Source organism: Betta splendens, chromosome 1 (genome assembly GCF_900634795.4).
Source record: "Betta splendens chromosome 1, fBetSpl5.4, whole genome shotgun sequence".
Lineage (NCBI taxonomy): Eukaryota > Metazoa > Chordata > Actinopteri > Anabantiformes > Osphronemidae > Betta > Betta splendens.
The window spans coordinates 2,501-30,481 of record NC_040881.3 but is presented as its reverse complement, the minus strand read 5'-3'; the positions used below and the strand labels follow the sequence as shown (position 1 = coordinate 30,481).

The following is a 27,981-nucleotide window of genomic DNA, read 5'->3' as shown; positions in this document are numbered from 1 at the left end:
AACACCATTACAACTGATCTAACTACCTCTATATGTTGCTTACATTTGTGAAGGTTGTGAAATACATAGGAAATACTGGACATTTCATTAATCTACTATTCTATTCTTGATACCATCTAGAGTGGTGTCAAGGAAAACAGCTGCATCTTCCATCTGTACAGCAGCTGCACTGCTTCCGATGTCTTCCAAAACGTGACGAAGACAACAAAGATCCTTACCTCTCCCCAGCCAACTGCCCATGACTGTACCTGTTCCACTCCAGAAACTATGCTTTCAACATAACTATGAATCCTACCCATTCATTCTGTGGTCTGCACATTGAACTGTGAAGGTAACATATCCAGCATTATAGTGCTGGTGCATTGGTAGACAATAATGTTGGCTTTGACTATTGCTGTTTCACTACTATTTTTATGAGGGAAAACAGACAAATGTTTTATAATATTTTAACTTTTATTGACGTATTGCCACGAAAAAAATAATTTAGGTATTTTACAGGTGGTATAAGTCCAACACAGGTGCCTTGTCCCTCAGGAAACTGCTCTGATTCATAAGACCAGGGATGATGGGATGACAACTTGGACTCTTCACCCTAGAAGTCCCCAGCACCAGCTAGCAAGACTTCTCTAGGCTAGATACCTGCAACGACTTGAGATACACGCAGACATAGTACTGTCAAATTTATGAAGAAAAAAAACAATAACTACATTTCTATTAGTTACTGTATATATTAGCACTTGATACATCATACACCTTACTAAAAGCAATTAAATATATATTAGGTCAATATGTATTTAGAACCAAAACTATGTTTGTAAACCAGAGTTCCCAGGTACGTTATGATTAATCTGTATTTCTGAATTTCTGAGATACTGATTTATTCCATGCATGTGTAATTGTCTGATATACAGCACTGTATATTAAATGTGTTCTCTAATGAATACACATTCAATCATACTGGCTCCAGTCCTGGATCATCAACCATACATGACAGTAGGTTTGGCAACTGGTTCAGGCATCTGTGAGTTAATTCAGGCTGCTTATTGGCAACAATTAGTATTAGCGTTAGCAGCCGCTAATCAAGTTGTTCATTATATAAATCAATAAATTAAATGTGAAATTGCCAGTTAGACGTACCTTGCACCAGTCGAAGTGCAACCACTTCAACAGCCTCCCATTTGACTTCAGAGTCAGGTTTTGGATAAAACATATGGCTGAACTCCACTACAAGGATGAGGTAGCCAGTTTCGCTGTTACAGTGGATTCAGTGACTGTGACTTTCGATCCCCGCAGCGGATCACGGCTATGCGTGTGGAGATCAACTTCGCTTGCGACACACCCCTAAAACAGAGCGTTGTGGACAAGAGCTTAAAACACACATTTTCAGACGGGCCGTGTGGGCAATCTACAGAGCTTTTTGGCATGAAGAATTACAGTCACCTTACTGAGACATCAAGGTCCAATTCTTTTTACCCTGGTGTTGAGTGTGTTTTATTTATGTTTATTAGAATAAACTGGACGACTGTAAATCCCAGCTGTGAGTGGATCCTTAATGCCACACACAATGCAGAAAGCCACCGGTCACAGGAGCACAACTAAATATCCAATATATCAAATTAGTACTACGTAATATATTCAACCTTTTATTGTTTTAATTTGCACTGTGAAGTATGAGTACTGTTACGAGCTGCTGTTTATGGTGTTTTAGACTGTCGGAAGAAGCGTTAGCCTATGTTGCTAATGCTAGCTTGTATATTAGCTCTGACTGTGTCAATATCACTACTTCATTTTGTAGGCAATATTGGCTTCACTGCTGCCGATTCCTCTTGGATGAAGTTGTGGATTCTACTGCTAATGTGACAACGTGTGTGTTATGAATTATTAGTTTTGTGCTGCATCTAAACAAAGCAGAAATCCGAACTAGCTTCATGGTGCCAAGGACGAACCAAATAAAACAGACGGGACAGAACGGTGGAATGAGCATTGAGCACTGAGTTTATTGTTTTAGCTTGGGCTGTTTGAGTACAGTTATGAGCTGCTGCTGCTTGTGTTTTGGACTGTCAGGAGTAGCTCTAGCTTACATTGCTAATGCTATCCTGTGCATTAGCCTGGCTGGCAACAATTCTAATACTAATTCAGTAATTCATTTCATCATTTTGTAGGTAATATCAGCCGGTCGTGTATCGTCGGAGACTCTTGGAAGGGACAACCGTCTTGTTTTTTCAAACACTAACAGCAGATTAAGAAAAGAAGAGGGTTTTGTCTAAATAAAGAATCTGCGGCTTTCTATGAACTGTCTTTGACTGGCTTTGATTCAAAATAAAAAGCTGCCAAACGACTTAGAAACTATGTCTTTATTTAAACACACTGTTAAAATAGAACCCTTTGCTAAAAATGTAAAGCAATGTCTTTTTTTTTTTTTTTTTTTAACATTTCTCTGTTAGATTCAGTTGTGCTTCTTTCAGTACAGAAACATGATGCATCTAGCTCTCGGCTGTTGCAGGATGCAGGATGCAGGGGCAGCCTTGTACTCCTCCGTATGCCATAACTCGTCGGCGCTGCACTCTGGCTCATACAACTAACCACGAATATCAGACTGTGCTGAAGTACTCGCTGTCTTCTAAATTATCTACAGCCAGACCTTTGGCCAGCCTTTGTGCTGTACACGTATGCGTGGAAATCAATGGTGGACAGAGCAACCAAGGTCGTTATGGTCAACCCCTATAGAAAAAATACTTTGTTTTGCAAGGTAAGGAAATCATAGAGCCTGATGCCTTGCACAGCTAATCACACAGTTAATTACATAATTTAGCACTTTTAAAATGTTTTACTTTGGTATCAGATCGGTACTAGGTATCGGCCAATACTTAATCTCAGGTATTGGAATTGGTATTGGAACGACAAAAAGCAGATTGGAGCATTCCTAGTTTTGATGAATATTTGCGGTATTGCAATTGCTGAGTTTAAACTGTAAATTGGTTTCAGTGAAGTCAATGTTGGGCTTTATTTAGTGTAGTAGTTACAGCCTACAGATGTGTATTTTTTGGACATGTTTAGGGTTTAGGAAGACGATGAATTGATTTATGTGGTAAATTATAGATTTTGTGAACTTGCAGTATAAAAAAACACAAAACAGTAGAGTAAGAAAATTAAATGGACTAAATTTGAACTTTGGATTGTCGCATATTTACAGATCAGAGTTGAAGCTTATATAGTTGGGTGGTTAGTGCTAATGTTCAGTAACTCTGTACATTTTAAACATGATTTGCAACTCATAAGCGTATTTGATTGCATCTGTATTAATAGAAAATTGGATGAGGCGTGTCCCTAATTCTGCTCCACAGATATGAAAGCATGTTATGAGTATTCATTATTTGGTTTCTTAACTTGGAACATTGATTGTTTTTATTCTAAGCTTTATTCAGACGTGTAACCGATGCAACTTTAGATAATATTAGTATCATGATGTAATGTTTGATGCAGCCCTAAAAATTAGAAGCAAATATAAAGAAGAGGTGAGTACTGACCCCATGAGCCTCCATCAGCAATGGTGGACTTGGTGTCAGCTGTGATAGCAGGAAAAGTGCTGATGGTGACGGTGAATGTGAAACAGACGGAGACAGCCAACACCCAGATCTAAGGGACAGAATTTCAGGTTAATAACACAGTTTAATGAGTATTTCTGTGACATTCAACAATGCTCTTTATAATTGATGGAATTTTAACTAATAATTTAGAAAGAAAAATGGCTGAATTTGCACCATTTAGCAAGACTGTAATAGCAGCGTTAGATTAGCAGAGGGAGTATCCCCAAAAGTGAGCGGTAGGTGTGAGCTACCGGGTTTTCCTCCATCAGATGGAGAACATCCCTCTAAGTGGCACAACTACACACCTAGCATCTTGTTTCTAACTCTTGTCCTGCATTAAACAGGTCAGTAAACAAATGCAATTAACAACTGCAGTCCCTCTAATAAACATTTAGCGTGGTTTCCATTTTGTAATAGCTGACCAGAGAGCGTTTGACCAAGTTTGAGATGTGTTAAAGGTTAAAAGTGTTGGTGAAGTGAAGACTTTTTAGTTGTCTTTCATCACAACTCCAGTACATGTACTGTACATCTTACAGTTGATGTCAATTATACTTTATGTGAAAGTATAAGAATGTTTTGTGTATACAAGATGCATATTAGCCACTGGATATGTAGTAGGATGAAAATAGTTGTGGATACAAGAAGGTATATAGTATATAAGACACCCCCATGATTTACTTTTTTACATACGTGAATTAATGGTTGGTTTGGATGCTATGCTGAGCACTGTGTGGACAATAGGAGGTGTTGTTGCCTGCTGTGGATTCGAGGAGGGAAAAGCTACGGGCGCTTGCTGCTTAAAGACACTCAGAGCTATCTCCTATTCTTTGATCCAGTGTTTTCTAGCCTGTGTATCATTTGTGGTCGGTCCAGATTCCCCTAGGTCTGGTGCCGGTAACATATAAATGCTTTAAAATGCAGTCTTAGGAGGGGAATATAGAGGGAGAAAGTGTAGGTTCACATTGTGAAGGGTTAAATGTGTGTGTTATGTTATTGGTGATAACCAAAGTACAAGGAAAAAGCATGTCTGGTAATAAAGACAAACGGTTAAGTGGCACAGCAACACACCGAGCATCTTGCTTCTAACTCTTTTCCTCCATTGAACAGGACACACACCAGCAAACCTACAATGATCAACTTCAGGGATTTAGTGACGATCAGCCAACCAGGATGGCATAAGACCTCTAGTTTCTGGACTCACAGCATTACTTTATGAATATAAAAAGTTTAAAATTACTGAACTAAAGCAATTCCATCAAATACATAGATATTATAATTTAGTAGTTAATCAAACCTTTTTAAATATTTCCACCATGGAGATGTTTGCATCAGTTGTTCTCTGTTTATTCACTGAAGAAAAATAAAACAACACTTTAACTGTACCGAACATTAAAATGGTTATAAAATCATATTGAGTTGTTAAGGATGACAAAATCAATAATATTGATTATTTAAATTAATCTGTAAATTGTGTCTGTAACTGCCAGGGTTGAAAGCATTCCCTGCTGTAGTTCAGGTGTCAGGGTTCATCTTGTACCTTGGTTCGTCAGGGTGATGGAGTTTTCAAGGTCTAGTTTCTGCTTCATGTTTCTGTTCTGGTAAAACTGAAAAAACTCCTGAAACATAAAAAATTCTTCCAGTATGATTTTGGCGTCTTTATTCTTGGCTGTCTACCTCTACACTGTCTTCCTGAAGTTCGCATGCACACTTGGTTACAGACTATCAAAAGCTTGAAGTTAATGGCAGCTTGTCTTGTCAACTTATGGGCCTGACATATTTTCTTTCAGTGTCTACTTACACATATGAGGTGTAAATGTGTGAATTACCAGCTTGGGAAGCACAATGTAGGCAATGATGGAGAGAAAAATAACAAAGCAGGCTGTGATAAAATAACCCAAAGCTGCATCGTGAAGTTCAGATCCACCTACAGTGATAAAATAAATCTCTTTATCCGTTATCATAGTTTCTGACTTCAACAGCTTCAAACTTTAAAGAAAAGTAAGGATTCTTTGTTTGTTGATCAGTTACTGACTTGCTATAGCGCAGATCATGGCGAAGGCAGCAAAGGTCCCAGCGAGTCCCTGACCACTCATAATGGGAGTTGTATATGAAGCTGGCAACAAGCCAGCCATCCCAAACAGACTGCCCTGCAGCACAGCCCCAAAGGCTTTAACAAAGAAATGAACACAAACATTAACAAAAAAACAAACCCACAATGAGCAAACAAATGTAACAACATAAACTCACAATTGATGATGACAATCTTCACCATGGTGATTGAGAAGAATGGCAGTGGTTCCAAAGGTACTTTGACAAGGACAGTGGTGACAATAAAGACTGACATGATGATGAAGAGGCTTCCCATCACACGCAGACGCTGGGGAATTCTGAAAAAGCAAGAAGCTCAAAGACTCAGTAAAATACTACAATAAGAGAAAATTCCCCCAGAACATCCCATTCACTGCATGTTCACATGTCCAGTCAGTTCACTTTACTGTATTACTGCTAATGATGTCATATCCAACAAAAGTGATCTCAAAGCATTTTATGATATAAGGGGTTAATATTAGTACATAAGTCTCCGACATTTACCAAGTCGGTGTTCAGAGAAGTGAATTCGCCTCATACAGACAAAGCACTCTCCGTTGGTGTTTTGTTTTTTGTTTACAAATAAATAGCAACTGCAAGAGATTTGTTCCTCCTGTGCTCCTGGGTACCAGTTTGCTGAAGCCAAACTTTGTGAGAGAACACAGCAGCCACTATGGACCCAGCAAGTCATGAGAGTGTGGTGTCAGCTGTGCGTGCACATGGTCCACGATCGGCCGTGCCATGCAGCAGATAAAAATTGCATTTCCCTCATTTACGTTGGGCTGAGTTAAGAGTAATAGAATGGAGCCCGTATTGCTCACGAAACTGCTTACGTGCAGCCGAGGGTTGCCAGAAAGAAAAAAAAAGAGGGAGGCGAGATCAAGGTCACGCTTGACAAGGTTCCAAGCACATACCACGATCTTTGTGAATGTTGTTGTGTTGTTGTTGTGAATGTTAAATAAGACCAGAGCTAATTCCCTGCCACTGCATTGTCCCTACGATTGTGCTATTGAGCTCCTTTTCGAGGTTCCACGCCACCTTGTGGCAGGATCTTTTTCTTGTCTCAGCCTGAGCGGGAGGTAATGGAGAATTACATTACGGAGTCGCTCCGGACGGGTATCATCTGCCCCTCTTCGTCGCCTGCAGGAGCGGGGATTTTCTTCGTACCAAAGAAAGATGGAAGGGGGCTTAAACAGCATTACAGTCCGTAATACATATCCTTTACCGCGCATCTCCTCGGCTTTTGAGCTGCTACAAGGCGCTATGTTTTTCACTAAAATGGACCTACGAAACGCCCATCATTTAGACCATGTGAAAGACGGAGATAAATGGAAAACCGCATTCAATACACCAAATGGACATTATGAATACTTGGTAAATCCTTTCGGCCTCACAAATGGTCCAGTGGTTTTCCAAGCCATGGTAAATTATGTTCTGAGGGACATAGTTAATTGTTTCGTATTTATTTACCTGAATGACATCTTAGTTTTTTCACACAATATGGGGGGACATGTGGGCCATGTAAGGGCTGTGTTAAATAGCCAGAGACGAGAGATGGTAGGTGCTGCAGCCGTGGTCGATGACAGACCAACAGGGACAGAAGGCGTCCGCTCGGGTCCGCCACAGGGAATGGGGACAGAAGGCGTCCGCTCAGGTCTGCCACAGGGAACGGGGACAGAAGGTGTCTGCTTGGGTCCGCCACAGGGAGCGAGGCTTTGAACAGCCCTCTCTTCAGGGCCGACTAGGCACCGAATGGTCTCCTCTATGGAGCCAAAATGGGACAGAATTACCGCTTCTCCCGGGCCAACGCGAGACAGAATGGTCTCCTCTTCGGAACCAAAACAGGACAGAATGGCGTCCTCTTTGGAGCCAAAACAGGACAGAATGTCCTCCTCTACAGAGCCAAAACAAGACAGAATGGCCGCTTCTCCCGGGCAAACGTGGGACGTAACGGCCAAAACAGGACAGATTGGCATCCTCTTCAGGACCAAAACGGACGCGTCCTTAGGAGCGAACCGGAAGCAGAATGGCCACTTCCTCAAAACCAAGCAGGGAAAAAATGGCCACTTCTTCGCGGCCAGCTGGTGCCAGAACAGCCACTTCTTCAGGGCCAACCAGGGACAGAACGGCCACTTTTTCAGGGCCAACCGGGGACAGAACGGCCACTTCTTCAGGACCAGCCGGGGCCAGAACAACCAGTTCTTCAGGGCCAGCCAGGGACCGAATGACCTCACCTTCAGGGCCAACCAGGGACATAACGGCCTCTCCTGGGCCAACACAAGGCAGAATGGCCTCTCCTGGGCCAACACAGGATAGAATGGCCTTTTCTGGGCCAACATGGGACAGAATGGCCTCTCCTGGGCCAACACAGGACAGAATGGAGACCTGGCTTCGCGGAACGGCAACGAAAGCAGGGACCAGATGCGTTGTGTGTGCCTTCTGGGACTGGGTTGGGGCATGAAATTGAGTCTGAGCTGGGCGCGACTGAGCTGCCGCTGGGGCGGTAGGGTTCTGGTGTGGCTGGAAACCCGATGCAGCAGAAGATCGATGTAGCGGGAGGCCCAGTGGCGGGAGAGCAGCTGCAGCACCGACCAGGCAACGGACTGTGGTCCTGTGGCAGGATCAGGATGCAGCTCTGTGACTGTGTCGGGCTGCGGTTCTGTGACTGGAGCAGGCTGGGATATGTGACAGGCCAATGATCTGTGAATGGATCAGGCTGCAGTGCTATGACGAGATCAGGCGGGGTTACTGTGACAGGCTGAGGGAAAAGCTCACACTCCTTGGGATCTTGACTTGTCCCCCTCCGACTTCCTCCTCTCAGGGATCAGGACAGGGGCTGAGAGCGACTCTGGGCCTTCAGTGTCTTCCAAATCTGGCGTGCCTTGCCAGGAACCAGCATGAAGGTCGGTGATGGGATTAGAACACTGTATGGAACGGCGTCAAAGAAAACCCCCCCAGTGAACAGAGGAACCATGGCCGAATCAGGTGACTGCCGTTCTCCAGCAGGTGGCGCCAGAGCACTGTCCAGTGACTGCTGGGACGCTGGACTTGAGAGCTTAGCAGGGAACCGGTCCAACCCAGGAGCAGACACGAGACATGAGACTGTTGATAGAGCCTTCCAGTCCAAGATACAGTCGTAGCACTTCATAGCGACCACCTTTTTAACTGCAGTACGTGCGCGTCGCCAGTGCGCAACGAGTGTGTCCCAGACAGGATTTTTAATCCTGCAGCAAGCTGAAAAAAGTCAGGGGGCTAGTCTCGTTTTAACCACTAGGTGGCGCAAAGATGTGAGGTCCGACTGTTCATTTCTATCTGTGTCTGCACATTAAGCACAAAAAACGATGTCATGGTATTGTATCATTAAATTAGAGTAGTTCATTTTTAAATATTATAGATTATTATGCGTCTTTGCTCGCTAGTGTGGGTTAGTGTTTGTTGTCAATTGCCGAAGCTGCTGATGTTTTTACACAGTTCCCAGGCTAGCCGAGAGACACAGTCCCTCCTCCAGCCAATCCAATAGAATATTATAAGTATAATAACATAAAATGGGAATCTATATTTATTCATCAATCTGTGTTATAAATGTATTTTATATGTATATCTGTACTTGTCTTCTGGTTTGTTGATCATGAGGAAGAAATACAAAACAAACTAGATTTTCGTTTCAATTCGTCCTCTCTTGATTTGAGCGACCAACGGAATTCAAGTGTTGTTGTTTTTTTGACACAAGGCACGGAGATTTAAAGCTGATTTTTCATTTTGAGAAAAAAGTAGAAAACGAAAAACTAAGTCGTTCTCTTGTTATAGCACCTTTTAAGTTTAACCATACTCTTAAAATTTACTCAGACCGCAATGACCTATAGTTTGCTCTGACTCTGAATGAAACGTAAGAGCCCGAATAACAGATGATGTGTCCAGATAGAGCTTAACCAGAAATGTATGCTTGTCAAATGCAGGCAACAAGAGAATCGTTCGTCAATTGCTGATGTTGCTGCTGTCTTTATACAGTATGTCCTCGTGTTTAAGTGTCGGGTCCGTGTACGTTTTAACGGTTTGATTTCCCCCTCCAGAAAAAAAGCTGGGAAGACGAGAAAACACGCCGTTTTGGTGTGACGTTTTGACTGGGATGACTTAATGGCCTATAGTTTGCATAAATTACCAATCAATGACTCTGAATAAAACGTAGGGGAGAGCTCTACATATATACACATGCTTATTATGCATGATAAATGTTAACGGTTATACTGGATGAAAACAATAATAACTCCTCCTGCTCGGCTGAATAAACCACTCTGACCACTTTTAAGGTGTGTGTGTGAACAGTTAAACCAGTAATATATAGCCAATATCCTTTAAATGGAAGTTCCAACATTTTACTTTACCGGAATGACATTAATCACAATATATCTGCAGAAAAACAAACTTTCATTACACAGGCAACACAGTGGATTTGGAACTTGCTCTGCGCCGTAAACACGGCATCTGATGTTGATTCAGTCACTAAAGCAAAGTTCACATCCCTTCCCCGTACTCCGTATTGGCACAGAGACATGTTAACATCTTGTCACCACTCGGTCAGCAGGTGTGAAATACTCCAAGACAAAGAAAAAGCTGCATGGGAGATTGGGCAGCATGATCAGCTGCACCTACGTAGGTTTGCGACGCCAAAACCTTTCACTTCACTTTTTTTAAACGCTCTGCTTATGGTATTTCACACAACAAGTCTGGCAGACTACCACTAATAACTTGTAGAGGATATTATATAATAAAAATAAATAAATTGTATTAAACTCTCTCTATCTTATACCAGAACGCCAGGAGTCAGCAGATCTTGGACTCATTAGTGCAGCAACATGTTTGTTCTAAATATATTGATTCTGCATGAGTAATAAGGACTGTTTTACACTTATATAGCCAAAGACAAAATTCAAGAGGCGATCGGACAATTCGCTCAGCTGCACCTAGTCTGTGGAAAGCTCTCCCAGAGCACATGAGCACATGAGTGTGTGTGCGTGCACGTGTGCCTGTGTCTGTGTCTCCATTTGTTCGCTCAGTCTGTCCGTTCAGTCACAATGATTTTCTTTGCTGACTGGACCACCCGCTGTAGTCTGTGCCTGTCCTGCTTGGTGGCTGAACCAAACCACACAGTGATGGAGGTGCAGAGGACAGACTGGATGATGGCTGTCTAGAATATGGTCAGCAGCTCCTGGGGCAGATTGAACTTCCTAAACTGCCTCAGGAAGTTCAACCACTGGTGGGACTTTCTGCGAACAGTGCCTATATTGGGGGCCCACTTCCGGTCCTGTAAGATTGTGGACCCTAGGAACCTGAATGAGTCCACGGTAGAGACTAGGTTTTTGTGGATGGTGAGGGGGAAGGGGGGCAGGCGGTTGCCTCTCGGGGACAAATAAAGTTTCTTTGACTTGATTCCTCATTTACCAATTTATTATTGGATTAGTATTATTATTGTAATATTATTACTAGTCACCTCTGAGCAACGACTGAATATTGATCTAGTATGTTTACAGGGTGAAGGGTCAGGGTTGAAGGTAGCACTACACTGTTGCGAATAGCTCTTTGCTTCTGGTTCTCAATGTGTGACCATTCTTAGCACTCTATAGCAAATAAAATACATTATTTTCCTCCCTGAGTTTTCTGCAGAAGTGCTTTGAACTAGGTAAAAGCAATGCAATAATTGTGTGTGCAAGCAGCCAAAGTCTTTATTACTGCTACAATTTTGATTAATTTATGTGGCAGCTTGGGAAGATTAAGTTTAAAGGTGTGGCGTAGGTGGCTGCTCTGCACTGATAATTGCTTATGCGTAAGCAGGTGTGTGACTTAGTTAATGATCTGTGGAAATGTCGTGTTAATCTAAACTTGCACAAAATGACAAAAGTTTTCCTGATGGGGGATCAAGAAAGATTTCTCTCTCTCTTTCACTTAAACACACACACACACACACACACACACACACACACACACACACACACACACACACACACACACACACACACTATGATTACTAAATGTCTTCACTTTTAGATTCAGCTCCATGTTTTTCTTTAGGTTAAAACTAATCTTTACATGTTTTATGTGTTTGAGTCATAGCCTCACTTTAACTGTTTATACTTACAGTAAATGGTTAACGTAATGTAATGTGTGTGGTGGTAAACAATTTTTGAGGTTTGAAGAAAAATAAATCACAAAAGAATAAATTAGCTGCAGGTTTAACTATGAAACTGCTCTACCCTAGATTAAACATCATAGTATAAATAGAATGCAGTCAAACCATGTCTGTTGCAATAAATCCTATCTACAGTGCAAATGTTGGTTCTGTTCTAGATTGATGCTAGTACTTGTGCAAAACTCAAATCTCTCCTCTCAGACTGATACTTACAATGTATGCAAGAAGGAGTTCAGGCAGGTACAGATTAGAAGTGGCATCATGGCACACAGCGTCATCACATTATTAAATTTAGCCTCCAGGAAGCTTTGAGGTTCATTTGCTGTTTCTGTGTGATTGGCTGATGAACTGATGGATGATTGTTCCTTCAGACGACTGGTGAAGTACTGCAGCAACAGAAAAACACATGTCAGCAATACAAACCTTTTGTTTAGAAAACGAAGTTTTGTTCTGAAAAGGATGTCTTCTAATACCATTGTGCCAGTCATGAAGAAGTTCCAGGGCAACAGGGTTCCCAATCCGAGCAGGAAGAAAACCAGCCATACTCCGAAATACCTTTCAAATAAATGTACAAGTTACTGTAAAATTAATGTTTATTCACATGCATCCCCAACCCTAAACCTCAGTTTTACAGATGTACAAGGAAGAAATTTAAAGTATAGCTGTGACTATTTCCAGACATCTAAAATGTGCTTAGCAGAGTGTCTGCATCTTAAGCGATATGAATCCATTACATCATATGCTTAAAGTGAACACCCAGGTGTGCCGATTAATGTGTTGCCCCAGAAGACAGTTGCCATCTTCATTTTCTTGTGTTTAAGCAGTTGTTTTAGGTGCCTTCGTTTACACCAGCCTTCAAAATGACTGACCTGTGCTGAAGCTCGTTGCCTTCACACCTCACTAACAATGTCTGTTGGTCTTATCTCTGCTAGCTTAGTACCTAGCTTATCTATCTGCCATGGCTTTCCTCTCTCCATCTGTTTCTCCTACTGTGTCTTACTCTGTGTACCTTATGTTTAGCTTATGCTCTGCCTCCTTTAGTTATAAAGGTATCTGTATTAGGTGTACGCTAGTTGCAGGTTTGTAGGGGAGGTTGTTAGATTTTAGATCTTTTAGATCTTTGTCATCATATAGACTCTATGTCTGCTCCCTGACACCTAAACTATACAGACTTATGAATTACTCCTAAACCAAAACATAGCTATAACTCATTTGAAAGCCTCATTTGGAGCCTTTCACCCAGACTGTAAGACTCCAGTTATGTTTTGTATTGTTTGCTATCCTCCTCCATATTCAGAATTCTTAACTGAATTCTCTGAATTCTTTTCTGAATTAGTTCTAGCTCCTTTATTTTAACATTCATGTAAATGTTTTTTCTGACTGACAGGAGGCAGCAGGTGAGGCTGGCCAGCATCACATCAAACACCTGACAGTTGATGTATGGTGATGGGTCTGTATACAGGTGGAACGTTGAGCATCTGGTCCAGTGGGGCAGTCAGAACCAGCTGAAGCTCAGCATGCTCAGGACTGTGGAGTTGACAGTGGACTTCAGGAAGAGCTGTCTGTCCCCCCTTCACCTCATCATCCACAAAACTGTGTTTACCGTTGACTTATTCAGGTTTGTAAGATTCACAATTTCCCAGGACCTAAAGTGGTCCCCTCACATTGACACTGTCTATGAAGCCCCAGCAGAGGCTCTACTTCCTTAGAAAGCTCAGGAAGTTCCATCTGACATCTGACAGGCGCTATGGCCACCGGAACCACCAGATACAGAGTCAGCTTCTTCCTCCAGGCTGTGTCTAAGCTGAATTCGCAACTCACATAGAGCAAAGACTGTACACTGTACAGTATGTGACATACTGTGCTGTATTTTATGTAAATAATTATCATAAGTATGTAAATAATTCATGTTTCATGTCACTAGAGTACAAAAAGACAGAGTGAGACCATAAAGCTGATTCTGGTGACTTACTTATCAGTCATCCACTTGTGTTTTACGCCCAATGCCAACCAAATTACTCAAGAAGTTCAACCTTTAATCAGCTCGTCCATATTAAATCAAATCAACCAATCTTCACTACTAGGCTATGTACCACAGGCTTTTAAGTTGACTGTGGTCAAACCTTTTTTGAAAATACTACTCTAAACCCTGGAGTACTAGCCAACTGAAGTCTACCATTTATCTGTAAAATTCTTGAAAACATTGTAGCTAGACAATTATCTGAACATTTCAGTGAAATTAACCTGTACAAAAAATTTCAGTCAGGGTTTAGAAAAAAATGTAGCACAAAAACAGCTCTGGTTAAAGTCACTTATGTTATCTCTTTCAGACATTCAGACAATGGTCTAGTTTCTGTTATTGTCCTGTTAGGTCTTAATGGTGTTTGACACAATTGATCATAACATTCTATTACAGAGATTTGAACATAGCATCAGAATTAAAGGAACAGCACTAGGATGGTTTAAATCATATTTGTTGAACAGATTCCAGTTTGTTCATGTTAACAAGAAATCCTCCATATGCACAAGAATTAGCTTTGAAGTACCACAGGGTTCTGTGCTTGGTCCAATATTATTCAGTCTATACATGTGTCTTCTTGGTGAAATTATTAGGAAGCATTCTATAAATGTTCATTGTTATGCTGATGATACTCAGCTATATATGTCTATGGAACTAAATAAAACAGCTCAACTAGTCAAAATTCTAAGTTCTCCAATTTCCAGAATTGCCTACTTTCATCTTAAAAATATAGCTAAAATCAGAAGCATTCTCTACCAGAGCGATGCAGAGAAACTGATCTATGCATTTGTTACCTCTAGGCTTGACTACTGTAACTCCTTACTCATAGGATGTCCTAACAGCTCCTTAAAAAGCCTCCAGCTAATTCAAAATGTTGCAGTCAGAGTTCTGATGGGACTTAGAAAGACAGGTCACGTTTCTTCTGCTTGGTAGCATTTAGCTATCAAGCTCCTCTCCTGTAGAAACAGCTCCCTGTTCAGGTTCAAGAAGCTGACACACTCTCCACCTTTAAGATCAGGCCTAAATCCTTCCTTTTTGATAGAGCTAATAGTTAGAGATGGTTCAAGTTACTGGCAATGATTGTTAGTCACAGGAACCATCTCTTAGTTAAGTTGCAATAGACATAGACTGCTGGGGGACTTAATTTATAATCTGAGCTCCTTTTTTCCATCTATTTCTTCTATCTAACAACCTCGCACCATTGTTCCATTGTATCTCTCTCTCCCCCACTCTGTCCTTACCTACAGGTATCATGGGAATCCGAGCTATGTGTCTGTGATAGGCAGCTCCGGAGCCAACCATCTTGCCTGTGCTATGTTGTTGCTTCTTGTTGTACTGTACAGTACATACAGCCTGGTTCTGCTATAAGTTTCTTCTTCGTTAGAGAGGGAGTTTTTCCTCCCTACTGTTGCTGTCAAAATTGCAATTAACTAAAATTCTTTGGGGTAATTACAGTAACTTAAATTAAAGGCTTGCTGTATGTGGAATTAGAAGAGATTAGTTGTGTGAGGTCTTCAACTTTAAAGTTGTACTTGTAAAGTGCCTTGAGACTTGTGATTCAGCGCTATATAAATAAATTTGAATTGATGTAACATGTGCTGTTTGCTATTCAATAGTCATACTGTATACATTTTTTCTTCTTATTTTTTTCCACATGGGGTGACATCCTTGGCAGATTTAGGAGATGGCTCAATGAGTGTCTCATAGTGTCTCATCATTATACCAGAGAAAGAACAGATAAAACGCAACTTTGTAATCCTTCTCAACAGTTTTGTACAGGTTAGTAAAGTCATATACAATTGTAAAAGTCATAGAGATAAATTGTTTAATTAAAGAAGCCGTGCTTCCACACTGTATCCAGAAGTCAGTGTTATTATCTTAATTTTCAAAAAAGAGCTTGTCAAAATGGTACAGTAACATTCAAAGGTGGCGTGGTGCTTACTTTGTCAGGTTCTGGCTCTGCGCTCAGTTTTATTTTGAAAAGGACTTTGTTCATTGGCCATATCATCCTGTTTTATTTTGGTAGTCTCCTGGTTTCTGTTTCTGTTTTAGCTTCACTCCCGGTTTACGTCTTGTCACAGCTGTCCCTGCTTCACCTGGTCACCATCCACACCTGCATGTTATCAGTAATCAAGTCACTGTGTATTTAACCACCACCTGTTTCCCTAGCTCTTCGCCAGATCGTCGTATGTGTGTTACCGTCGTTTTCCCAGTTCTATGATTCAGTCCGGCCGTGTATCGTGTACCCTGTTTTTGACTGCTGATTCTGAGCCTGCCTAATCCCTGCCTGTTCTTTCTGCCTTGGTGTTGTACTCTGCCTGTTACTGACCTTGCCTGCCTGACCACGATCCTGCGCTCGACGATTCGGTATAGTAATCCCACCGCTCATGTATGAACCTTGCCTGTCCCTGACGCCGTCTCTGCCTGTCCTCGTTGAACCCGCATAACCTGGAATAAAACCTCCCTTATCACCTTCCAAGCTGTGTTGTGCTGTGCATGTGGGTCCTCATCCGTTCGATCGTGACAGAACGATCTGGCCAGACTTGGACCCAGCCAGCACTCCGTCCAGGTCAGTGACTGTTTTCTTGTTTTTTTTGGCTGCGAGTATCATTCACCCGCGGGGGATATAGAGTTTACATGCGCCGAGCTACCCAGCGACCTGCGCAATTATTTTAAAATCCTCACGAAGGATTACCGAAGGGCGCCCAACCCGGAAACCCAGCGCAGCGCCGTGGAGGTGGCGGTGTGGACCTTGGAGGACGAGGACAGCGTGCTAGAACGCCCCAGTGTCTGTCGCCTCTACGAGCGATTGTGCACGCAACTTGGGAAGTTAAACAGCGCGCACCACACCACACCCGCCTCCATGCCGCCCGCTCGGATTATGCCAGCCCCGGTCGCACCGCCGCCGGTTCGGTTTCCTCCTCCCAGCCCCATCGGACCATTGTGACTGCACCAGCCTGCCCAGCTCCACGTTTACTCCGCTGAGAGGACTTCCTGCACTCGTGCGGTCCCCCGTCTCCGTGCTCTCCAGCCCAGCCGTGTTCTGTTCAGTCTCCAGCCCAGCCGTGTTCTGTTCAGTCTCCAGCCCAGCTGTGTTCTGTTCAGTCTCCAGCCCAGCCGTCTTCCGCTCAGGTCTCAGCCCAGCCGTGTTCAGCTCAGGTCTCAGCCCAGCCGTGTTCTGCTCGAGCCCCAGTTCGGCCGGGCTCTGCTCGGTGTCCAGCCCCAGTTCGGCCGGGCTCTGCTCGGTGTCCAGCCCCAGTTCAGTTATGCTCCGTTCAGGCTCCAGCTCAGTCTCGTCGCATCCAGAGTCTAGCCCAGTCGAGTCCCGTCCAGGTCCCAGCCCAGTCGAGTCCGGTCCAGGTCCCAGCCCAGTAGAGTCCAGTCCAGGTCCCAGTCCAGTCAAGCTCCGTTCAGGCGCTGGCCCCAGTCCAGTCGAGCTCCGTTCAGGCTCCAGCCCCAGTTCTGTCATGCTCCGCTCAGGCTCCAGCTCAGCCTTGTCGCATCCAGAGTCCAGCTCAGGCCGGTCACGTTCCAGTCCTGTCGAGTCTCGTTCCAGCCCGGTCGAGTCACGTTCCAGCCCAGTCGAGTCTCGTTCCAACCCGGTCGAGTCATGTTCCAGCCCAGTCGAGTCACGTTCCAGTCCAGTCGAGTCACGTTCCAGCCCAGTCGAGTCACGTCCAGGCCCCAGTTCAGTCGAGTCACGTCCAGATCCCAGTCCAGTCGAGTCACGTCCCAGTCCAGTCCGGTCACTCTCTAGTCCAGTCCGGTCACGCTCAGGTCCAGTCGAGTCACGTTCATGTCCCATTCCAGTCGAGTCACGTTCCTGTCCCAGTCCAGTCCAGTCACGCGCAGGTCTTGTCCCAGCCAGAGGTCACCACCTGTCGAACAAGTGCTATGCACACCCGATCAGGCCCGACGTCTGCTCCGTCGAGCTCGGCGGCTGCAAGCAGCCAAGCCAAGTTCCTGTTTCTGTCTCCAGAGTAGACGCCATCTCAGTCGCTGCCGGCTCCAGTGAGGAGCCAGAGAGCAGCGCTGCCGGCTCCGGTGAGGAGCCAGAGAGCAGCGCTGCCGGCTCCGGTGAGGAGCCAGAGAGCAGCGCTGCCGGCTCCGGTGAGGAGCCAAAGAGCAGCGCTGCCGGCTCCGGTGGGGAGCCAGAGAGCAGCGCTGCCGGCTCTGGTAAAGATGCCGTTCCTGTTCCTGTCGGCCATGTAGATGCCGTTCCTGTTTCTGTCGGCCATGTAGATGCCCTTCCTGTTCCTGTCAGCCATGTAGATGCCCTTCCTGTTCCTGTCGGCCATGTAGATGCCGTTCCTGTTCCTGTCGGCCCTGTAGCGGCCGTTCCAGTCCCTGTTTTTGTCGGCCCGGTAGCGGCCGTTCCAGTCCCTGTTTCTGTCGGCCCGGTAGTGGCCGTTCCAGTCCAGTCCCTGTCGGCCCGGTAGCGGCCGTTCCAGTCCCTGTTTCTGTCGGCCCTGTAGCGGCCGTTCCAGTCCCTGTTTCTGTCGGCCCTGTAGCGGCCGTTCCAGTCCCTGTTTTTGTCGGCCCGGTAGCGGCCGTTCCAGTCCCTGTTTCTGTCGGCCCGGTAGCGGCCGTTCCAGTCCAGTCCCTGTTCCTGTCGGCCCGGTAGCGGCCGTTCCAGTCCCTGTTCCTGTCGGCCCGGTAGCGGCCGTTCCAGTCCCTGTTCCTGTCGGCCCGGTAGCGGCCGTTCCAGTCCCTGTTCCTGTCGGCCCAGTAGAGGTCGTTCTAGCCCCGTTCCTGTCCGTCTTGGAGTGGCCACGCCGCCGCGGTTCCCTGCGACCTCCAGGAGGAGGTCGCGCCAGCTGGAGTTGCTGCCGCGATTCCCGGCGACCTCCAGGAGGAGGTCACGCCAGCTGGAGTTGCTGCCGCGGTTCCCGCGACCTCCAGGAGGAGGTTGTTCCTGTCGCAGCTTCCGCTGCGGTTCCTGACGACCTCCAGAAGGGGGTCGTTCCTGTCGCAGCTCCCGCTGCGGTTCCTGACGACCTCCAGGAGGGGGTCGTTCCTGTCGCAGCTCCCGCTGCGGTTCCTGGCGGCTCGGCTCTGGCCGCACCTGCATCGGTTCCTGGCGGCTCGGCTCCGGCCGCATCTGCATCGGTTCACGTCTGCCTTCTTCTCGGGTTCCCGCCTTGTGTCCACGTCTGCCTTCGTCTCTGGTTCAGCCCTCATCTCTGGTTCTGCTGCCGGACTGGTGGCCTCGCCCTCGGCGCCTCCTGCTGGTTGGATGGCGCTGCCTCCTTCGGCGCCGTCCGCCTCGACTCCGCCACAGTCACGGCCGTTCGCCTGGGGTGAGCCCCCTCCTGCCACGGCGATGGCGCAGCCTCTGCCGTCGTCGCCCACCACGATCCTGGGACTCCCCTGCTGCCACCCTCCAAGAGAGGGGGGTTTCTGGGTCCCATGGGGCCGTTGGGGATGAACTTCTGAACTTATGAACTCCTGATTTGGCCCTCCTCCAGTCCTCCCTCCGCCCACCCTGCTTGTTTGCCTTGAGGGGGAGGGATTCGGTCCCTCCTCCTGTGACAACCCTCCACCCGCCCTGGTTTGGGGGGGGGGGGGGGCCTTCCGTGGGCACCGTGGTAGACGCCCTGGGGGGAGGGGAACTGTCAGGTTCTGGCTCTGCGCTCAGTTTTATTTTGAAAAGGACTTTGTTCATTGGCCATATCATCCTGTTTTATTTTGGTAGTCTCCTGGTTTCTGTTTCTGTTCTAGCTTCACTCCCGGTTTACGTCTTGTCACAGCTGTCCCTGCTTCACCTGGTCATCATCCACACCTGCACGTTATCAGTAATCAAGTCACTGTGTATTTAACCACCACCTGTTTCCCTAGCTCTTCGCCAGATCGTTGTATGTGTGTTACCGTCGTTTTCCCAGTTCTATGATTCAGTCCGGCCGTGTATCGTGTACCCTGTTTTTGACTGCTGATTCTGAGCCTGCCTAATCCCTGCCTGTTCTGTCTGCCTTGGTGTTGTACTCTGCCTGTTACCGACCTTGCTTGCCTGACCACGATCCTGCGCTCGACGATTCGGTATAGTAATCCCACCGCTCATGTATGAACCTTGCCTGTCCCTGACGCCGTCTCTGCCTGTCCTCGTTGAACCCGCATAACCTGGAATAAAACCTCCCTTATCACCTTCCAAGCTGTGTTGTGCTGTGCATGTGGGTCCTCATCCGTGCGATCGTGACATACTTAGCCTCAAGTATCTTGCTTGTAACATGTTAAACACATGCTTTATCATCAAGTGTGTGTTTCTAATGTGGTTTTCATTTAATTTTAACAGCCATTTGTAGTTGGTATGAAAGACAGGTTTTCTGTCAGCTGAGTCAGTTCATGTATGTGATTTCACTTTAGAAGCTGAAGTCAGTAACAACATGCTGACCTAAGTTGTACATACCTTTAAATGTAAAGCACAACATTTAAGCAAGCATTTGCGCTGTAGGCAGCAGAACAACCTCACTGGTATCTGAACTGGATGAATGTTCGGATGCTTGATTATGTCCTTTTGTTTGGTTTGGTATAGTGTGAAAGTGATAACAATTTAATGTGTATTATGTTAATATTGACCAGATTGACTGCTGTCTGTTTTTCACAGTTTAGACTTTCTCTGATCGCCAGCTCGACCCAGGCCTGTAACACTTTATGACAATAAATGAAGTGTAGAGGACTCACTTGTCTTTTGGTGAACTTATAGCCATTTTCCAGTATAGATGATCTGATCAAGTGATGTACAGAAGCAGAGTAGGAGGACCTGTGTACTTCAGAGTTTAGAGCAGGTAAGTCTGACAGCAACAGAAATATTTGACCAAAATTATAGGAAGGAAGTAAACTGGTGTCTGACAGTGAATAGTTTTACAAGTCTCATTCAGTATGACATGTATGACATGTATAACAACATTCTTTTGTTATACAGTATGAAGGCAATAGAGACTTAAGTCTTGTTGCTATGCTATGTTTACAATGTTATATCAACACACAGAGAACACAACTACACAGAGAAACCACCTTGCACATTAATTTAAATGCAATGTCATTTAAAATATATTTTTTGCATCAGCCTGTAAATGCACTGTTCAATGTGAGCTGAGATTGTAGAGTATTAAATCACAAGTCACAGTGATTAACCAAGAGACATGTCAATTAATTCATCTGTGACTATGAATTTAGCAAATTCAAATTTACCCTGTCAATGTGTGAATTAATATGAGGAACTTTTTTGTGCTCTTCAACAGTTTTACTTATACATATTAGTACTTGAATTAATAGCATGGACATTAGAGTCACATATCTACTGTCGGTTTTGACATTTATATAAGAAAAGGGAGTCATGTTTTTACCTTTAGGTTGTGCCTCTTAGCAAGTGTCAGTGTCAGTGTAAATGTCTTGAGAAGTGTCTTCCTCTGTCACGTTGTTTAAATCCTCTTTTTTGTCCCACACATTTGTTTTCTGCAACTTCAGCATAATCACTTCTCTGGTGCACAGGAACCCTTGAACTGTGGTATCAGCTCTGTGGACTTTGTTTCTGTGGAAGTGATGACAAATGATAAAAGCAGTGTGTCTATCATACAGTGTAAACAAACGGCCCCATTTCTCTATTTGTACTTGTTAATTAGATTTCAGAAGCTCTTTTTTGTAAGCCATTTGCTTAGATGTGGATTATTTAAATAACTACTGACGATTGTAAATGAAAGTACTCCTATAAAACAAAAGGAAGAAAAACAAGATGGAGGGCAAAATAGCTTGGGACAATGAGAAACTCATTGGAACAATGTAGAAACTATAACATTGAAGAAAATGATGACACAGAGGGGTACTCTGGCAGACACCACAGGAAACACCATGGGAAACCCTATGTGGTTTACATAATGTTATGATCAGCAATTATGCTTCCTGTTTGGTGATTTTATTCTAATGGGACATCTGGTGTTCCTATGCTGACTGTGTTAACTTTTATTTAACCATATATTGTTTGTGTTACAGGGTTAGAAAAGACAAGATTGGATCCCTCCATCTCAAGAGATGGGGTTAGGTGAAGGATAGTTTTAGGTGAATTATAGACTCTTCTTGGAGTTTTGGTAAACTGGCTCAGGTGGCTGTCGGCTCTCTGGTCAGGTCATATAAAGCTTGAGATTTCCAAATAGAAGTCAATTTATAGGAAGACAAAGTGAAGTTAATTTATTTATTATTATAAATTATTATAATAATAATTATTTTATTGTTATTATTATTTATATCATTATGTTATTCAATACATGGAGGAGCTATTCCTCATATATGTCACGTTCTGAAAGCCACATCCTGTTTTATTGCATAGCAGTTCCGGTTTCCTGTCACATCTCATTAGCTCCAGCCTTACTTCCGGTTCTCATTAGTCGCACCTGCTCAGAATCAGTAATCACTCACCTGCATACTTAAGCACCACCAGTTCCATAGCCCGTTGCCAGATCGTTGTATGCTAGTCATCACCTTCCAGCGTTTTATTATCCTGCCTGTATGTTCCTCGATCCTGTTTCGTTTTCTTGACTCCTGATTCCCGTCTGCTCCTGAACTGTACTGTCGCCTGGAAAGCTCTAGTGATACCTACCTGACCGCCTGACATCGAGATAGCCTGCTCCTTACCGGTACTGTAAACCTTGTCATCCTGTTACCGAGACTCTGCCTGTCCCTGGACCTGATTCAGCCTGCTCCCTCTGTGCCGAAATCTGTGATCCCTTGTGTATGACCCGGACCGTCTGTTATAACGAGAACTGTATTAAACCTTTAAACTCTACCATCTGTCTGCGATCGGTGTGCTGTGCATGTGGGTCCGAGCTCTGCCAAAACCTGACAATATAAGTGCTTATGTTAAGTACTATAAATTATTGTCACAATAAGTTAATCATGCATTGTGACTTAAATGGGTTAGGTGAAGGATAGGTTTAAGTGAATTGTAGACTCTTATTGGAGTTTTGGTGCACTGGCTCAGGTGGCTGTCGGCTCTCTGGTTAGGTCGCTACCTATGAAGCTTGAAGTTTCCTAATAGAAGTTGGTTTATAGGAGAACACAAAATGAAGTTTATCTATTTATTACGTTTATTATTATTATTAACATCATCATATGATTCAATACAATGAGGAGTTAATCCTCGGATAAGTGCTTATGTTAAGTGCTATTAGTTATGGTCACAATAGGTAAATCATGCATTGTGACTAAAGTGCATTCATTATAGAAGAAGAATAAAAAACATAAATACCAGGTGAATAAAATTACAAAGCTATAAGTCTGATACACAATATTCATTAGTAGGCATGCAATATATAAATAAATAATAGCAATAAATAGCCAAGGAAATATTTACACAAGGTGCTCATAAATCCTTGTTTTGTTTCCCCTGTCTGTTCTGAGGGTTAGAAAAGACAAGATTGGATGCCTCCATCTCGAAGAGATGGGTTAGGAGGAGGGTGAAAACGGGTATCCCCTTTCCAGGGTCCCGACATTGCACGGTCCATCCCCCAGGCCCCTGTTCCCCTCCTGCCCCCCCACCGTGGGTTCTCAAAGGTCACTTCTGGACCACGTCCCCGCCGCCCATAGCGGACCTCGGTCCAGTTGTGGCTCATTCGCAATATTTTCTGCTTTGTTATATATTTGATAAAAAATAAATGAATTGGTAATTATGTTTTCAAATAAATAAATCTCCGTTGTTTTTTTTAACAAATGTAAATCATGTGTAAACAATCCAAATAAAGCCACAACTTGTGTTTTACTAAATAAAAAAATGAACTCCAACTGTTTTTAGTTCTGTTTTTCAATAATATTTAGTTCTTTTAAATGTGTGTTGTAAAAAACATGTTTTTATATAAAAGTACTAAATAAAATGTGATATGAAATTATAATGTGCCCAAAAACGACGTTTCGACCCCAACGAGGTCTTCTTCAGGCTGGGCACAATATTCAGGCAGTGTTGAGCTGTTGTGCTTCCATCTGCACTGGGCGGTGGTCAGAGCAGAAATGAGAGCTTGGGCTGTTCTGTGCCCCTTTTATAGCCCGCCCCCTGACGCTGTTTAAAAAAGTTTGTTCCCACTTGATTCTACTTTGCCTCTTGAGGTTTTATTTTCAATTAATCCCTTGTATTCCCTGTACTTGTACTTTTTAGTGATTCTTAATTTGCCTTTTACTGTTTAAATTTTCCTTGTGTTAACCCCTTATATTCCGTGCCACTTTGTTTGCTGGCATTATTTGCTTTTGTTAACTTTCATTAACTATTTATGTTCCACCTAAATTTTGGTGTCTTATTTGCCTAATTATACTGTTTAAAAAAATTAATGTTTAGGAGTATTGAAATAGACACAGATGACTCTCCCCGCTTTCGTCCGTGGACTAAGCAGTTTGGTGTGGAGAGCCAGCGGCAATGCACGGGCCGACGCATGTCACTCATGTTCCCTGATACTTGAGTCACTTTGCAAGAGTAATAGAGGTACATATGGAAAGGCACAGATAAGAATTAAATGTACACATGATCTTAGATGTTTCAGACTAGTTCCTGTATTGGTTGAGTTTAGAAAGAGCTATGGGTTGGGTTGTAATGGTGACTAGGTTTGGTCAACTCTTTAGGTGAGATTATGAACTGAGGTTGTTGGGGTAGGAGAGAGACCAGGTCGGAGTTGGTTCTGGAGTTGGCTCTCTAGGTTTGGTTAGCTTAAAGGTTTAGGCAAATAGACACCATGGTTAGGTTTAGAAAGGAGCTCAGGTTGAGGTTAGCTGTAAATAGAGGTTCCTGGTTTTAGGTGTAGGCATGGGGACACCATGGTTAGGTTTAGGAAAGAGCTCAGGTGGAGGTTAGCTGTAAGTAGAGGTTCCTGGGGTTAGGGTTAGGGTTAGGGGTTAGGGGTTAGGGTTAGGGTTAGGAGGAGGGTGAGAACGGGGTCCCTGTTTTTTCCAGGGCCCCGGAGCTGCACAGTCCATCCCCCGGGCTCCTGTTCCCCTCCTGTACCCCCACTGTAGTTCACCCGAGGTCATGGGAGGACGGCGCCCCCTCTTCCCGTATCGGACCTCGGTCCACTCATTTTGAGCCCTGTGGCTCATCACTGGTGTCGCCTTTGATATATATTAATAAACCCAAACAAAACATTCAATGATGGAAATGAATTAAAATCCAAAACGTGCACCGTTTGTGCTTTTAATAGTTTTTAAATGAAAATAAAATAAAATCCAAAGCGTGCACTGTCTGTGCTTTTAATAGTTTTTAAACAAAAATAAACTAAACTCCAAAACGTACCCGAAGTTTGTGTTTTTAATGTGTTTTTAATTGTTATTTAATGAATTTATAATGAAAATAACTCAAAATAAAAACCGTGAAAATTATCCAGAGTTTTAATTAACTTCTAATTAAATCCAAAAACAAAAAGTGCCCAGTCGACGTTTCGACCAATAAAGGTCTTCTTCAGGATGGGCACAAATGAAAAAAAACCTTTGAGCAGTGACCAGATAGATGTTGTCCCTTCGATGGTCAAAGCAGAAATGAGCTCTCTGTGTGCGCTCCGAGCTTTATAACCTCGCCTGTCGGCTTAAAAATGTGCTCGCTGTATTTAGTTTCGTCTTTGCCCTTGAGTTTCGCTTCTGTTAACCCCTTACATCCCGGTTACTTTTTAATGCTCCCACAATGTAATTTAATGGCATCCCCAACCCAATTTTAATTATTTTTACCATCCCAATTATTTATTTATTTGACCTTTTCCGATTTTTCTCCTTTTATGTATATGTAATTTATCCCAAATTAAATCCATGAATAATTGGTTAGGGTTAGGGCTGGCCACCGACATCCCCTTGGTTTTAGGGTCCCCCATGAACGGTTGGGTTTAGGGCCCAGAAAAGGTGGACGGTTGGGGTTAGGGCCAGAAATCAATGGTTGGGAGTATTGAAATAGACACAGATGACTCTCCCCGCTTTCGTCCGTGGACTAGGCAGTTTGGTGTGGAGAGCCAGCGGCAATGCACGGGCCGACGCATGTCACTCATGTTCCCTGATACTTGAGTCACTTTGCAAGAGTAATAGAGGTACATATGGAAAGGCACAGATAAGAATTAAATGTACACATGATCTTAGATGTTTCAGACTAGTTCCTGTATTGGTTGAGTTTAGAAAGAGCTATGGGTTGGGTTGTAATGGTGACTAGGTTTGGTCAACTCTTTAGGTGAGATTATGAACTGAGGTTGTTGGGGTAGGAGAGAGACCAGGTCGGAGTTGGTTCTGGAGTTGGCTCTCTAGGTTTGGTTAGCTTAAAGGTTTAGGCAAATAGACACCATGGTTAGGTTTAGAAAGGAGCTCAGGTTGAGGTTAGCTGTAAATAGAGGTTCCTGGTTTTAGGTGTAGGCATGGGGACACCATGGTTAGGTTTAGGAAAGAGCTCAGGTGGAGGTTAGCTGTAAGTAGAGGTTCCTGGGGTTAGGGTTAGGGTTAGGGGTTAGGGGTTAGGGTTAGGGTTAGGAGGAGGGTGAGAACGGGGTCCCTGTTTTTTCCAGGGCCCCGGAGCTGCACAGTCCATCCCCCGGGCTCCTGTTCCCCTCCTGTACCCCCACTGTAGTTCACCCGAGGTCATGGGAGGACGGCGCCCCCCTCTTCCCGTATCGGACCTCGGTCCACTCATTTTGAGCCCTGTGGCTCATCACTGGTGTCGCCTTTGATATATATTAATAAACCCAAACAAAACATTCAATGATGGAAATGAATTAAAATCCAAAACGTGCACCGTTTGTGCTTTTAATAGTTTTTAAATGAAAATAAAATAAAATCCAAAGCGTGCACTGTCTGTGCTTTTAATAGTTTTTAAACAAAAATAAACTAAACTCCAAAACGTACCCGAAGTTTGTGTTTTTAATGTGTTTTTAATTGTTATTTAATGAATTTATAATGAAAATAACTCAAAATAAAAACCGTGAAAATTATCCAGAGTTTTAATTAACTTCTAATTAAATCCAAAAACAAAAAGTGCCCAGTCGACGTTTCGACCAATAAAGGTCTTCTTCAGGATGGGCACAAATGAAAAAAAACCTTTGAGCAGTGACCAGATAGATGTTGTCCCTTCGATGGTCAAAGCAGAAATGAGCTCTCTGTGTGCGCTCCGAGCTTTATAACCTCGCCTGTCGGCTTAAAAATGTGCTCGCTGTATTTAGTTTCGTCTTTGCCCTTGAGTTTCGCTTCTGTTAACCCCTTACATCCCGGTTACTTTTTAATGCTCCCACAATGTAATTTAATGGCATCCCCAACCCAATTTTAATTATTTTTACCATCCCAATTATTTATTTATTTGACCTTTTCCGATTTTTCTCCTTTTATGTATATGTAATTTATCCCAAATTAAATCCATGAATAATTGGTTAGGGTTAGGGCTGGCCACCGACATCCCCTTGGTTTTAGGGTCCCCCATGAACGGTTGGGTTTAGGGCCCAGAAAAGGTGGACGGTTGGGGTTAGGGCCAGAAATCAATGGTTGGGAGTATTGAAATAGACACAGATGACTCTCCCCGCTTTCGTCCGTGGACTAGGCAGTTTGGTGTGGAGAGCCAGCGGCAATGCACGGGCCGACGCATGTCACTCATGTTCCCTGATACTTGAGTCACTTTGCAAGAGTAATAGAGGTACATATGGAAAGGCACAGATAAGAATTAAATGTACACATGATCTTAGATGTTTCAGACTAGTTCCTGTATTGGTTGAGTTTAGAAAGAGCTATGGGTTGGGTTGTAATGGTGACTAGGTTTGGTCAACTCTTTAGGTGAGATTATGAACTGAGGTTGTTGGGGTAGGAGAGAGACCAGGTCGGAGTTGGTTCTGGAGTTGGCTCTCTAGGTTTGGTTAGCTTAAAGGTTTAGGCAAATAGACACCATGGTTAGGTTTAGAAAGGAGCTCAGGTTGAGGTTAGCTGTAAATAGAGGTTCCTAGTTTTAGGTTTAGGCATGGGGACACCATGGTTAGGTTTAGGAAAGAGCTCAGGTGGAGGTTAGCTGTAAGTAGAGGTTCCTGGGGTTAGGGTTAGGGTTAGGGGTTAGGGGTTAGGGTTAGGGTTAGGAGGAGGGTGAGAACGGGGTCCCTGTTTTTTCCAGGGCCCCGGAGCTGCACAGT

General features: G+C 43.9%; 1 protein-coding gene across 6 annotated transcripts in view; it reads right to left on the bottom strand.

Annotated features, from left to right (window-relative positions):
• The window catches only part of LOC114857671 (equilibrative nucleoside transporter 1-like), a 32,840-nt gene extending 11,262 nt beyond the window's left edge, over window positions 1-21,578 (bottom strand). Inside the window, exons 1-12 of one of the 6 annotated variants that reach the window (XR_003786255.3) lie at window positions 21,223-21,572; window positions 20,558-20,643; window positions 12,333-12,414; window positions 12,073-12,245; window positions 5,835-5,974; window positions 5,620-5,754; window positions 5,414-5,511; window positions 5,125-5,203; window positions 4,882-4,937; window positions 3,528-3,636; window positions 1,138-1,341; window positions 330-648 (exon numbers count right to left, since the gene is read on the bottom strand). Coding sequence is in view for 4 of the 6 variants with exons in the window: in XM_029154408.3 (XP_029010241.1) it covers window positions 3,528-3,636; window positions 4,882-4,937; window positions 5,125-5,203; window positions 5,414-5,511; window positions 5,620-5,754; window positions 5,835-5,974; window positions 12,073-12,245; window positions 12,333-12,414; window positions 20,558-20,583 (898 nt within the window). In the remaining 2 variants the exon portion in view is untranslated. Of the gene's footprint in view, window positions 1-329; window positions 649-1,137; window positions 1,342-3,527; window positions 3,637-4,881; window positions 4,938-5,124; window positions 5,204-5,413; window positions 5,512-5,619; window positions 5,755-5,834; window positions 5,975-12,072; window positions 12,246-12,332; window positions 12,415-20,557; window positions 20,668-21,222 lie in introns of those variants that run through there. The other 5 variants (XR_008695041.1, XM_029154408.3, XM_029154398.3 and 2 more) reach the window with 5 other exon arrangements.
• Between the last annotated feature and the right edge of the window lie 6,403 nt (window positions 21,579-27,981).